This window comes from Cavia porcellus, unplaced genomic scaffold (assembly GCF_034190915.1).
Source record: "Cavia porcellus strain 051 isolate PalLab524CR breed Dunkin Hartley unplaced genomic scaffold, mCavPor4.1 scaffold_10, whole genome shotgun sequence".
Taxonomy (NCBI): Eukaryota; Metazoa; Chordata; class Mammalia; order Rodentia; family Caviidae; genus Cavia; species Cavia porcellus.
The window spans coordinates 43,287,218-43,300,696 of NW_026947493.1; the positions used below are offsets into that span (position 1 = coordinate 43,287,218).

At 34.6% G+C, this 13,479-nt stretch overlaps 1 protein-coding gene across 11 annotated transcripts in view; it reads left to right on the forward strand.

Annotated features, from left to right (window-relative positions):
* Sgk3 (serum/glucocorticoid regulated kinase family member 3) overlaps nucleotides 1-13,479 on the forward strand; it is a 163,736-nt gene that overhangs the window by 121,672 nt on the left and 28,585 nt on the right. For all 11 annotated transcript variants that reach the window (XM_063257401.1, XM_063257402.1, XM_063257403.1 and 8 more), the window contains 3 exons: nucleotides 221-304; nucleotides 3,802-3,874; nucleotides 11,010-11,085. In XM_063257401.1, coding sequence (XP_063113471.1) covers nucleotides 221-304; nucleotides 3,802-3,874; nucleotides 11,010-11,085 — 233 coding nt within the window. The remainder of the gene's footprint in view (nucleotides 1-220; nucleotides 305-3,801; nucleotides 3,875-11,009; nucleotides 11,086-13,479) is intronic.

Genomic DNA, 13,479 nt, shown 5'->3' on the forward strand with positions numbered 1-13,479 from the left:
GTATTACATATTTCTCTGCAAACTACTGAAATATTTTACATTTTAAAAATACCATTTTGCCAAGATGAAATGTTCCAGTTAATATGCTTGTATATTTGGAGAATCATATATAAACTTAGTGTCAGTTTTATGGATATAAAAAGAGTTTGTACATATTTTAATAGATAAGGGTTTTTTTGCAGTTAAAACTTAATAAACTGTGTTACTTTTATTTCCGTAGGTTTATAAAGTTCTAGTCTCTGTGGGCAGGAGTGAGTGGTTTGTCTTCAGGAGATATGCAGAGTTTGACAAACTTTACAACACTGTAAGTAATCATCTAATGGATTTCTGTTAAAAACAAAACAACTGGGAAAATTCCAAATGATTTATTTGAATGATTAAATTAACACATATATGAGGAAAACAGAAAAAAGAGTCTTTAAAAGCATCCTTACTTTGGAATTCTTACACAAAAAGGTGGAGAAAAGATTATTGAGCAGTTCCAAAGAAGCCATGAAAAAAGAAAGCTGCATGAACAGCTCAAAGTACATTTTAGTATCGTCAAGTATTAGAAACAAAATTTTCCATCTTATTTCTGGCTACACTGCCCAACTATCAGCTTTATGGCTGAAATTCTATCATGAGTCCCCTCTCCTGTATTTCATTCATAGTTAGAGATAGGTCTTACTGTCTGTATTGTAAGTAGGTAACACAACTGAAATGATTATTGACTAACAGTGATCTGGAGGTGGGGGTTGGGTGGAAACAAAGAGACCATTAGATGACTAAACTAAAGCCAATACACACACACACACACACACACACACACACATACAGACATGATTCAGATATTAACGATACTCACAATCTAGTGTCTGTAGTTGTATATACAGTACTTTGTAAAGTAGTAGAGAGACCCCAGGCCTATTGTAATTCATCAGGCCCGATCTCACAGGTAAATGAGGCCAAAGAATGCCTCTTGAGTTAGATTTTACAGAACCTCAAGTTAGGACAGCTCTGAATTCCAAGCTTTGCTTCAGTCAAAACAAAAGTGCCAGGTGTGGTGATTAAGGATGGCCTTGAATTCAAAGTCAACCTGACCTACATAGTAAATGCGAGAGCAGCCTGAACTATTTTATTACACGATATGGTATGGTATGGTATGGTATGGTATGGTATGGTATGGTATGGTATTGTATTTGTCTGAGGCAGGGTCCCACTATGGAGTACAGGCTGACCTTGAACTTGTTTGTGTACCCCAGGCTGGCTTCAAACTCCGATCATCCTTCCTTAGTCTTCTGAGTACTGGTATTATAGGCATACACTACTATACTTTTAAAATGATGTTTATCTGTTCCTGTGTAAAATCAGTACATGTTCTGGAAAATCTGAAGAATAGAAGAAAATGACAGTATATTAAATGTAAAAATTATCCCTAATGCTATATTCAGATAACTGTTAGCATTTTACTGTTTTCTTCTTTATTTTTTCTTTAATGTATTTAGAATTAAATATATATAGTTTAAATATTGCATAATCAAATGCTATGGAGATAGTCCTTCTTGACTGTAAGTGAAATCACATATAGAAAACGATAACCAGTAATAGGGAGGATGTACTTTTTTTTTAAGAGGCTGAGTGAATGTTAACTGTTAGCTGTCTTTAAAGCAACTGAACACCCACTATCTGCATAGTAAGCATTTTTTTTGTAATATACCAAAGTTATGCTTAGGTGTAAATAACATGACAGAAATGTTACACACACACACACACATTTATATGACCTTAAATTTTGTTCAGTGCAGCCCTCATAACTGAAAGTTAAACCTCCCTGTATTTTCCTTACAAGACTTTATAGGCTAGATTTATCTTCAAAACACCTGTTGAGGGGAACATGGGGAAAGGACTTGAGGAAAATCTAAAAACTCAGCGGAGTGGAGACCCATATTAGTGACTGGTCTTCCATATTGGGTTTGTGACAAATAACTGGTGATTAATTAGGTGAGTTGAGTATCTTTAAACATAAATATAAAGTAGGAAAACTTGTTTAGACTCATTTCTTCCCATGAACATTTTTCATCTCTCTTTTGTGAAATACTCATTTTTAAACTTTTTTCAGAAAAATGTCGTTAACGTGTAGCTCAATATTTATCATCCATTTTCTTCTTTTCTCTGGATTTTCATTTTTTCCATATTTCACTATTTTTTTGTGTCTGTCATGTACATATAACTTTAATAATGCAATTTTCAAATTATATATAAGTATTATATGTAATACAAATTCTGCCTCGTGGTGAAGAACAAGGAGATTAGAGCATGATATTTGTGATCTTTGAAATTGTAGAATTCAGATTAAACCTGCCCTGGATTTTACTACGTTTGAAATGTTAAATCTTTCCTTGGGTTGTTCCTTTAAAATAAAAATAAATTAACATAAAACATTTCTAATATGTAAGCATTTAATTGTCAGATTACCTGTGTGTTTTACGGCCATAGTTTGTATTTTTAACTTTTTATTAATAGAAATTTTCAAGTCCATGTAAAACTAGACAGACTAATACAAAACAGAAAAGAATACAATGCTGCCAGCCAGCTTCAATTACTGATGCAAGACCATTAGTCTCATCTCAATTGCCAGGTAGCCCATCATAATTTTGGCACAAATTCTGGACATCATGTCATCTGTAAATATTTTGGTATCATGTATTCCTAAAAGATAAAGATTCTTAAAACATTCACACAGTATCATAAACACATCTGAAAGTAAATTAACAGAGATGCCTTTAATATCAAATATCTTGTTACTTTTTATGTTACTGGTTGATAAGTGTTTTAAGTGTCTTTTAATCACTTGGTTTCTCCCCTACTTCTCTCCTTTACAGTGCAGGGTGTGTGTATATAGGGTATGTGTTTAAAAAAAGTATCCTTTGATGACAGATTTTTAGTCTGAGTTTTGCTCATAGCATTTCCATGATGTACAATGATTAATACATTCTTTTGTTTTTATAAATCCTGTCAGTCATTAGTTAGATCAATTTTATATGTGTATACATAAAACTAATCTACATAGTGTATATGGCTTATAAGAATGGATTGCATTTATAATAAAAGCGTAATCCATTTTTATAATTTACTGCCCGAATTTTATTTTATTGAGAGCTGAGTTTACCTCTCTAAAATCAGATAAACAAGTATTTAGAGGGGCTGGGAATGTAGCTCAGCAGTGCAGAAATTGTCTGGCAAGTTCTGGGTCCTAAGTTCAATTCCTGGTACAAAAAAAAAAAGTCTTTTAGAATATTAATAAAGGGAAAGCTAAGAGTGTATTCAAAACAAAACTTACCAGCTTTCTGAGAAAACTATGGACAGAAAGTGCTGTCGACCTATTCCTGTTGAGAGAACACAAATAGCATATCTGTTCTTGAGGTAATTAATGGCGGGGAATATATTCAAAACCTAAATGCTTAGTTCCAGTTTAATCAGTTAACATGGACAGTTTCCGTTAAGCCACACAACAAATCTTAAGATTCTTGCTCAACTTGTTCCCATTTCACATGTAAGAAAACTGAGGCTTAGAGATATTAAGTAACTTATCTAAGGTCACAAAGATACCAGGTGTTTTATTGGAATCAAATGGGGTGATTAGTAAGTCTTTGATATTTTACTGATATAATTATTAAAATTAAATATTGTACATTGTATGATCATGTATTTAAAAGTATATCTTATGAATTTTCTCAGTATCAGATTGTATTTGGTTTTAGTGCCTGCATAACTAGAAGACCTATAAACTTAGTTCATGTAATACTGTTTTTAAAACTCTAGTTGAAGAAACAGTTTCCTGCTATGGCTCTGAAGATTCCTGCCAAGAGAATATTTGGTGATAATTTTGATCCAGGTAAGCAGTATTTGTGTAGACACACTGTTAAGTGATGGTTGAAGTTTGAAGGTTATTAGCATACTCATTTTATTGTATATAAGATTTCTAAGGAAGATGGAACAGTTAGGTTCATTAATTTGCCCAGGGACAAATTCAGGTAGTAAATGGCACTTTTGGAAGTTCAATTCAAGTTGTCAACTTCTTTTTTTTTTTTTGCCTTTTTCCTTTTTATCAGTACCAAGGATCAAACTCACGACTGCCTGCTTGCAAGGCAAGCGCTTATGCCGCTGAGCTAAGTCCCCAGCCCCTTCAGATAAACTTCTTAATCATTATAGATCATTTGAGATCGTTTCCTAACATTAAATTGGTATCATGAAGGATATTCATTCTTTAATTCAGTAACTGTTATTAAATATATACTCCATACATAGCGACCTGCAGGCCTCAGGAAGCCTACTAACGGAAAGCCTTGAGAATCTAGAACTCTGTGTTTTAGGATTCAACTCTAGAACTTTCCCCAGAATCCAGGTGCTACTTTACGTACCTGCTTTCTTGGTCAGTGAAGCATTCTCAAATCACTTACGTGGACTGTGCTTCCTCTAAACGTGTATTCCTTTCTCCCAAACTTTTTCTCTTTGTCCATGATTAACAAACATCTCTTTTTCCTATATCTCTTTAATATTTTTCTATGTTCTTGCTTTAATTAAAGCCTAACCTACTTCCCGCCTACAGGTGTTGATCATCTTCTCCACTGGAGGTTCTTTATACTTTATGAACCTTAGGATTGCAGAATATATAGAATATTGTTACATATAGAATTCTTTTCACTTGAGAGAATTAAAGCATACTTCATTGTATTTGCTAACCTGTCCAATTTAGGCTGTACATTTTATAAGTGTCTTTCATTGAGTGAGGGAATTGATTAATTTGAAGTGGCACAAAGACTCAAGAATAAAACTGTGTGTTAGTGCTAATAGGAAACTTGGTCTTGCACTGGAGTTCTTTGAATCCTTGAGGCTGAATCATTTCATTAGGGAAAAAGGAAAATAAGTGAAAGACCTGCAGCATCAGTGCTTCATTGTTGAAAGCACACGCCAGACTGACTGTACTGTACTACTTAGTTTTGATGAATTTAGTATTTGACATTATAATTGATTTTTATTGAAGAACCATTGAAGTGTGTCTTCAGCATGTTATATATGACTCGTCAACAGTGAAACAGATGTATCTGTATGTCACAGAGGTCATGGAAAGCCTTGCATTGGGGAAATCAAATCTAAGTCGTACTCAGAATTCAAAGATGGATAAGACGCTTATTTGGTTATTAATCTTTGGGAAACAAGCATCTTTGTATTTTGTGATGGGAGTGCAAAGTGATATAGTCACTGAGAGAAATTTGCTAATAATTCTTTTTGACCAAGAAATAACAATTTTTAGGTATCTATATCGAAGATAAACTGACATACATGCAAAGCTGTAATTTTATGACATCACTTTTAATAACAAAAAACTGGAAAAAACTGAAATATCCTTCCTGAGTTAAAATGCATCATAACTGTAAAAAGAAAAAAACTCTTAATGCATTTCTATAGTGTGATCTCCAGTGTATATTCAATGGAGAAAAATAAGGTGCAGATACATATTTTTTGCATAGGAAACTATGGAAATTCAAAAGGAAATAATGAAAGTATAAATAAAATTATTGGAACTAGTGATTTAAAGGGAAAGGAGAAGCCCAGGGAGGCAATAGTGCTGAAAATTAGATGCTCCTGAAAAAATTACTCTATTGCTTTGACTTTGGAATCATGTATGTGTTACATAATTTAAAAACAAAAAATACAGTAACAAAGCAGTCTAACTATACTTTATTTGTTCACAAGCACCTATTAAGTATCTTCCAAGATACAGTGCTATGTTGACAACTAGAGATAATAAATTTTTTTTCCCCTGTAAATCATGATGCTTGGGGGTCCGGAGATACGTATATATAGCTTTAGCAGCACCGTGCCCTCCTGGCAAGTGCAAGTTTGTGAGTTTGATTCCTGGTACCAAATAAATAAATAATCATGATGCTTGCTTTCAACAGTTTTAGACAACTCTTCTTAATTTTAAACTTCTGCATTTTAAGCCTGTATTCATATAAATTCTTAGAGAGATTATAAGAAGTACATAAATCTAACTTGAGGTGTTAAAGATAATATGTTAGCCTTATATAAATTCTTGCTATTTCTCACAATGGCCTGGAACACATTTTTATCTGCCCTGGAATTTTTTTCCAGATATGTGCATGCTTAATGTTAATCTAAAAATTAAATTTGGCATTGCCCCTAAATTCTGATTGCTATTGGACTTATTTCCTATTTCTTTTTCTTTTCTTATATAAGACTTCTCATGGGATAACAAATGGTTTAAAATAGAAATGAAAAGACTATTAGCACCCTTAGCATAGCTTTGCCTCTATCAGCTCACTGAAGAAAGGAAATTACTGTTTTGTTTTGGTTTTTTTCTGGTCTCCAAAGTAAAATGTTTCTTATTCTTTTTTTTCTCAAAATACAATGTGTAATAAGTATCCACAGTTGTTTTCATATACCATAGATTTTCTTTTAATGTTCTTAATGTGGCCATTCATTCTAGTTCATTCTCAGAAATTATTAAATCCATTTCCTGAGAAATGTCCTTCAAGTAATTTTTAAAATTTTGTATTTTTTGAAATGCTAGGGATTGAGTGTATATTACATTATAGATACTCTACTTCTGAGCTACATTCTCAGCCTCCATACAATTTTTTAAAGTAAATCTCACACTTTATAAGAAAAATGTTCTTGGAAGAGTTTTATAAGATACCTACTTGTGGGTCAGGGATATATCTCAATGGCAGTGCCTGCCTGGCAAATGCAAGGTCATGAGTTTGATCCCTGGTACCCCCCCCCCAAAAAAAAAACCTACTTGAATTTCTTAAAGGGTTATGGTTCACCAAGATGTGCACCTGAATCCCAGAAACTAGACTCAATTTATTTGTTCTGTAACAGCCATACCTTACATTTAAGAAATGAAAACAAGCCACATTATTGGAAATAAATCATCATTTTGGTAGTCAACTCTGTATTTCAGTGTTATCGAGTAGTGTATTGACTTTCCTGTCTTTTTGCTTTAAATCTGAATGTGCTCCTAAAGCCTCATGTACTCAGAGGTGCGACATTTGGATTATAGCTTAATGTTAGGAAGTGGGACCTAATTAGCAGTAGATCACTGGGGGAATGTCCTAAAAGGGTATATCTTTCTCCCTGGCTTGTTCCTTTTCTCTGAGTTCTGGCTGTCATGATGTGGGGCAGCTTTTCCTCCACTCTTGCTCTCTGCCATGCTGTCCTGCCTTGGAGCCAGAGGATTGTGGACTGAAATCTCTACAAAGTCCAGATAAATCTCTCTAAATTGTAGGTGGCAGGTACTGTGCTGTGTCTTGTGATGAGAAAGTAACTAAGACAATTGCTGGGACACAATAGTTGGCAAGTTAAAGGAGGAGAGGTCAATTTTGGCTCATAGTCCGAGTGGATTCAGTCATGGTCAGCTGGCTCCAAGGCAGAAGGAGCATGATGGAAAAACATCATTCGTTACATGGTAAAGCAGGTCAGGAAGCAGAGCAAGAGAGGAGCTGGGGACAAGAATATGCCCTGCCTGATCACATTCCCACTCGTCTGCCTCTTCTGACCAGGCCCTACCTTCTCACCCTGCATTCACTTAGGAACTCAATAATAGATCACAGCACCCTTATGATTTAATCATCTTTTGAAAGCCCCACCTCTGAACATGAGACTTCTCGGGGGCATTTTAGATCCGTAACGTTAGAACCGTAACATTCTATCCCTGGCCCTCAGTTTATCCATCATACTATGCAAAATGCAGGTAGTCCATCTTTAAGAATTGTTAAAGTCTTCACAGTAAAAAGTCCAAGTCCAAAGTCTCCTCAGACTGTAAGCAAACTCTTCGTTGTAGCTCCCTGTAAAGTTTTTAAAGTTTGGCACAAGGTAAACATTCCCATTCTGACTTGTGAGAACAAGGGAATAGACAGAAACCAGACCCAAAGCAGATGGAAACCCAGCAGGATAAACAAACGTTAAGTGATATGGCTGCATGTCCAATACTCTGGGAAGGGTGGATAAGATGAGAACTTTAAAGAGATTTTTAACTCTGCCTCTATGGTTTTGCTGATTACAACTCACTTGACTTCTTTTAGGGTAGTTCTGCTCAGTGCTTGTGATTTTCTTCAGCAAATATTCTAGGTTCCAACTTCCAGGATCTTCATTGCACCTTTCACCTCTCTCTCATTGCTTCACACCCTGCTGTCATGGGCTCCTGGCAGGAACTGTGACCCTATCACATATTTTTGCCTGGCCTCCAAGACCTCTTATTGACATCTGGGTGGAAGCCTCTATGATCCCATAATTCTTACATTTTACATGTCTGAAAAAACAGTACTAGGTAAATGAGGCCGAAGTCTGCTCTCTGCTTGAGCAGTAGCCAGGCCCCCCTGGAACATGGCTGCAAAGCTTCTGAGTACCTAAATGGCTGAAGACCACAAAATGAATCCCAGGGAACCAATTTCCTATGTGACTCTTTTCTCAAAGCAGAGGTTATACTTTGCACATCTGAGCCTGTGATGGGTGAAGTTTTTTTTGTTTTTTTTTGTCTTTTTCCTTTTTTTATCAGTACTGGGGATCGAACTCACGATTGCCTGCTTGCAAGGCAGGCACTTATACCGCTGAGCTAAATCCCCAGCCCCGATGGGTGAAGTATTACTAATTCCTAATACGCCCTCAAGACGTCTTTCTTCTTGTCCCTGAACAAAGTATTGGACTAATCTTTTGCAGCAGCCATCCTTCCTTTTGCCCCAACTTTGGCTTTCCTTGCTGGCAAAACTACAGAGTTTTGAGATCATTAAGTTCTGCTGTTTGCTCTTGATTCTCACTATAGATATGGCTAAAAAGTAGACAGAAGTATCCTTGTCACAGCTTTTATATTGGGTGCCTTGAAATTTCCCTCACCAGATTATTCTACTACCCTTAATTTCAGTCTTCTAAAACTTCTCAGAACATGAGCAAAATGTTGAGAGATTTTCTGCACAACCTCTATTATAACTGCCAGTGGAGTCCTTGTTTCCACCTGAAATAGGACTTCATTGTTTGCATTCCTGGAAGCATTCTGGCCTTCTGAGCTCTAACCAGTATTGCACATCAAGCACTGCTCACAACATTCTGGGGCTTCGCTAGCTCCATTCCAAATCTTCCCATGTTCCTCCCACAAAGCCAAAAGTTTCTAAATCACTTGGTCAAGTACAGTCACAACAATGACTGCATCCTCAGGACAAATTTTGTTATATTAGCTTTCCTTTTACTGGAACAAAATACTTGACACACACAACGTTTATTTTGGTTCACAGTTTCAGTGAAATCCACTGATAAATATAGTACCCCCACAATCTAATCACCTTCTAAAAGCCTCAGCTCTGAACATGAGCCTTTTGGGGTATATTTTAGATCTAAAGCATCACAAGTACAATTGGATTTCACTAAATCAAAACCCACTGATATTAATCTTAAGTATTTACATAGCTGTATTATTTATACAGTCACTTTCTCAAGTTACTTGTGTTTTCAATTTTTATGAATTAAGGTTTAGAGAAACTTTAAAATCTCAGTAACTGAATAATAACAAAAATGATAATGATTATTTTATCATCTGCTTGACATTCCATAAATTTATGTGGTTTATCTCATATAATCCTTTAACTGCATTATGAAATACAAATATTATCTTCATCCACATTTTAGCTATAAGGAATTGTGTTTTAGAAAGTTTGAAGATTAGTAAATAACAGAGATAAGATATTTGAATAAGATTTTCTAATTGCAAAAAATGTTTATGCTTATCATTTATTGCTAAGTAGACTAAGGCTGCTACCAAGCAAAACACTTTGAAAAGGCTCTATAGTTCTCTTTTAGGAAAGTGCATTTTCAACAACAGAGATTAAGCCTGAATTTTAGTAATACTCAGTTAAGCAATTATCATTTTTAAACTTTAAAGAACGAGAATTGATTATATGATGAAATGAAAAGCTACTTTGAAGAAAAAGAGACACTGTGGTATAACCATTGCTGATACCATCATGCTGTGAAATCCAGTAATGTTTTTATTCTTTGTTTGGAGTGGTTTTAGTCTGTTTTATTTAATTTCAACATGAAAGTATGGACAGCTATTTTGAAGAAAACGAGACATTATGGCAGCCATGTTGATTATCCTATTGTCTGGTTTTGAAGGCCTCTAATGCCTTTATCACTCTGTTCTGATCAGTTTAATTTATTTTGTTTTATATGAATTCATTGTATGTGAAGATACGGACAACTATTTAGAAGAAAACAAGAAACATTATGGTAGCCACTATAGATCTCCTGTTATCTTGCTTTGAAATCTGTGTCAGTGACATTGTTTTCTTCTGATCTGCTTTGTTCTGTTTTGTTATGTTTAGTTTTACCCCCTTTAAAATAAAAAATAAAATAAGCTTTAAAGGATTTCTAGTAATTCTTATTTTCTTGATTGGTTTTAAATATGATTTTTCAGTTGTAAAGTGTTGTTTTGTTAAATATTATTCCTTGCCTGGAGGTTTTTAAAGGTTTAGAAAAAGCAAATGCCTTGCCAAAATTTTTATTGAGTCTATTTAGAATCTAAAACAGGCAGGCTGTTTTTTTCAGTGCTGGGAATGGACACTAGGACACTCACACATGCTAGACAAGCACTCTAGCCTATATTCTTAGACATTTTTACTTTTAAAGATAGATTTTTGCCAAATTGGCCAGGCTAGACTCAAACTTGTGGTCCTCCAATCTCCCAAGTAGCTAATATGGTAGGTGTGTACCAGTGTACTGAACTAAATTAGGCAGTTTTTAGAATCTTTTGGGGGGTGATATATTTATTTAAAATTTTTATCTGTCCATCTATAGATTAAATTAAAGTATTAATTTAAAGTACATTATTCTTCATTGTATATCAGTGAACATGAATTTAAAAGTAGCTTCTAAATTATAGTACAGTTTGTATATCTTTAAAGATTTCGAAGAAAATTACATTGACAAATAATAATAGCTTACATCCTCTCTTACAGATTTTATTAAACAAAGAAGAGCAGGACTGAATGAATTCATTCAGAACTTAGTTAGATATCCAGAGCTTTACAACCAGTAAGTAATTTTCATTGTAGTCTAAATCTAATATTGTGAAACCAAATATAAGAATATTGAATAAGTCTACTACAGATTTATTCTGTGAAATGCTATTTTTTGTTAGTATACATGCATGGTATTTATACTCCTTGTGGGAGTTGGTACATGTACCTGATAAATTTTAATTCTTTTTTTCCTTCCCTTTCCCTTCCATCTGTTGATCCTTTTCTTTTTGTACATATTTGCAGTACATGTTTACATTCCTTACGTGGAGTTGGTACATACACATTTTAATTCTTTTTTTTATTCTCTGTTGCTCTCTTTCATCTCTTCCCATTTGAGAAAGATCTGTCTCCCTATTTCCAATTACCTTGCTTTTATTTTGCTTTGTATCTTTACTTTGGGTTTTTCATATGAGAGAAATTATGTCATATTTAAGTTGTGTGTCTTATTTATGTGAAATGCTATTGTGCTATGTGTGTTTGTAAGACTTCCTGGAGCATTTCCCCCTAATATTCTTAATCCTCTTTTGCCTTTCATCAGCTCAGCTTACTTTTCTTTCTTCCTTTCCTTTTTTCCCTTTCCTTTTCTTTCTTTTTCTCTTTCTTTCATAACTGTTTTATAGATTAAATTTGAAAAAAAAAATGTATATTGTAGTTAAAACATTGTGCTGAATATTTGATATTTATGCCTTTGAAAAACATTAGTGCCTCCTGTGAGCACCTTATTCTAATTTTATTTCCGAATAGCTTATAGAAAAGTACCCATATCGGGGCTTGGGATTTAGCTCAGCGGCATAAGCACCTGCCTTCCAAGCAGGCAGTCGTGAGTTCGATCCCCGGTACCCGTAAAAATGAAAAAGACAAAAAAAAAAAAAAAAGAAAAAAAAGAAAAGTACCTATATCATGACTGTACAGCTCAATGAGTTATAAGAAAGTAAACACATTCCAGTTACCACCCACTTCCCCTGGCCAAGAAATAGTTACATGCTTAGGTCTCTGAAGCCCCTCAACTTTACTCAACTTCTGTTCTGTTTTCCTTTCCAAAGGTGACTCTTCTGATTTTAACGTGTGCCATTTTCACCTTCATGTAGAGTTTTGACTGTTGGGATTGTTATTTTGACAAGATTGAGAGATACTAGTAGCCTAAGCACGTTTCTGGCTGTGTCTGAATTGTAACCGTGGAACTGTGTCTGGTTCTTCGCCCTTTCCCTTCCGGTATTGTTCCCTTACTCCCTCTGCTGCTGGCTGCTGTGAACTGAGAAGCTTTGCTCCTCTGTTCTCTTCTGCCGTAATGATTATTGCATGGAGACAGCTGAACAGGGACCAAAACCCCTAAAATCTTGAGCCAAAAATGATCTAAGTCATGGGTGCCGGGTATTTTGTCCCAGCAATGACTTTACCACAGTTTATTCAATTCTGCTGGTAGACATTTGAATTAAATTTAATTTTCATGCATTTCATTTGAACATCAAAAAATTGATGATATCATTGGAATTACATATATGATTTTCAGGAGAGATTTTTAAAATTAAATTTACTTGATTTGAATTATTTTAAGCCTTCCAGTACAGTCTCTTAAAACTGATTTTTAGGGAGGTTATGACAGTTTGTATTCTGCTAACACCCTGTGAACATCTGGAAGGCTTGCAGCTTTGGTTAGCATAACACTAGAACTGTGTTTAGCATTTTCAGGAGAGCCTTTAAAGTGTATCTAACTTTTATGTAACTTATCTAACTTTTATCTAAACTATTATAAATGCTACTACAACTAACAAAGTCTTGATGAACACATGCAAACACTTGTAAAGTTTTTAGGCCGTAGGGTATTTATATGTATAACCCTAAGGAATAATAACAAGTTGTTATCTAAAATGATTGCCAAATTTATTTCCCTTATCAATGTATGAAACCACATTGTTTCACCAGTCACTTAAGTGTTGTTAGTCGTACAATTTTAGCTATTCAGATGAGTGAATAGTGGTTTCTTTCTGTTTTGTTTTTTGTTTTGAGTGTTGTTTTGGGTTGCTTGTTTGTTTGTTTTGTTTTTTGACACATGATCTTGCTGTGTAGTCCAGACTAGCTTCAAGTTCACTATCTAGCATAACCTGGCTTTGAACTACCAGGAGTCCTCCTACCTACCTACCTACGTAAGCTTTCTTCTGAGTGCTGAGACTACAGACATATGTCGCCAAACCCGGCTTCTTATTGTTGCTTTAATTTGTTTCACTGATTACTTATACAGTTGATCAGAGATGTTAATATAAAGTTATTTATATCATTAACATTTATTGCTAATCAAGGCTAAAAGAGTCATCATGATGTTCATATATACTGCTGAGAATATACATTGGTATAGCTTCCCTAGAAATCTGGGTTTTTAAGGACCAGATTATATTTATTGAGAGAAAGA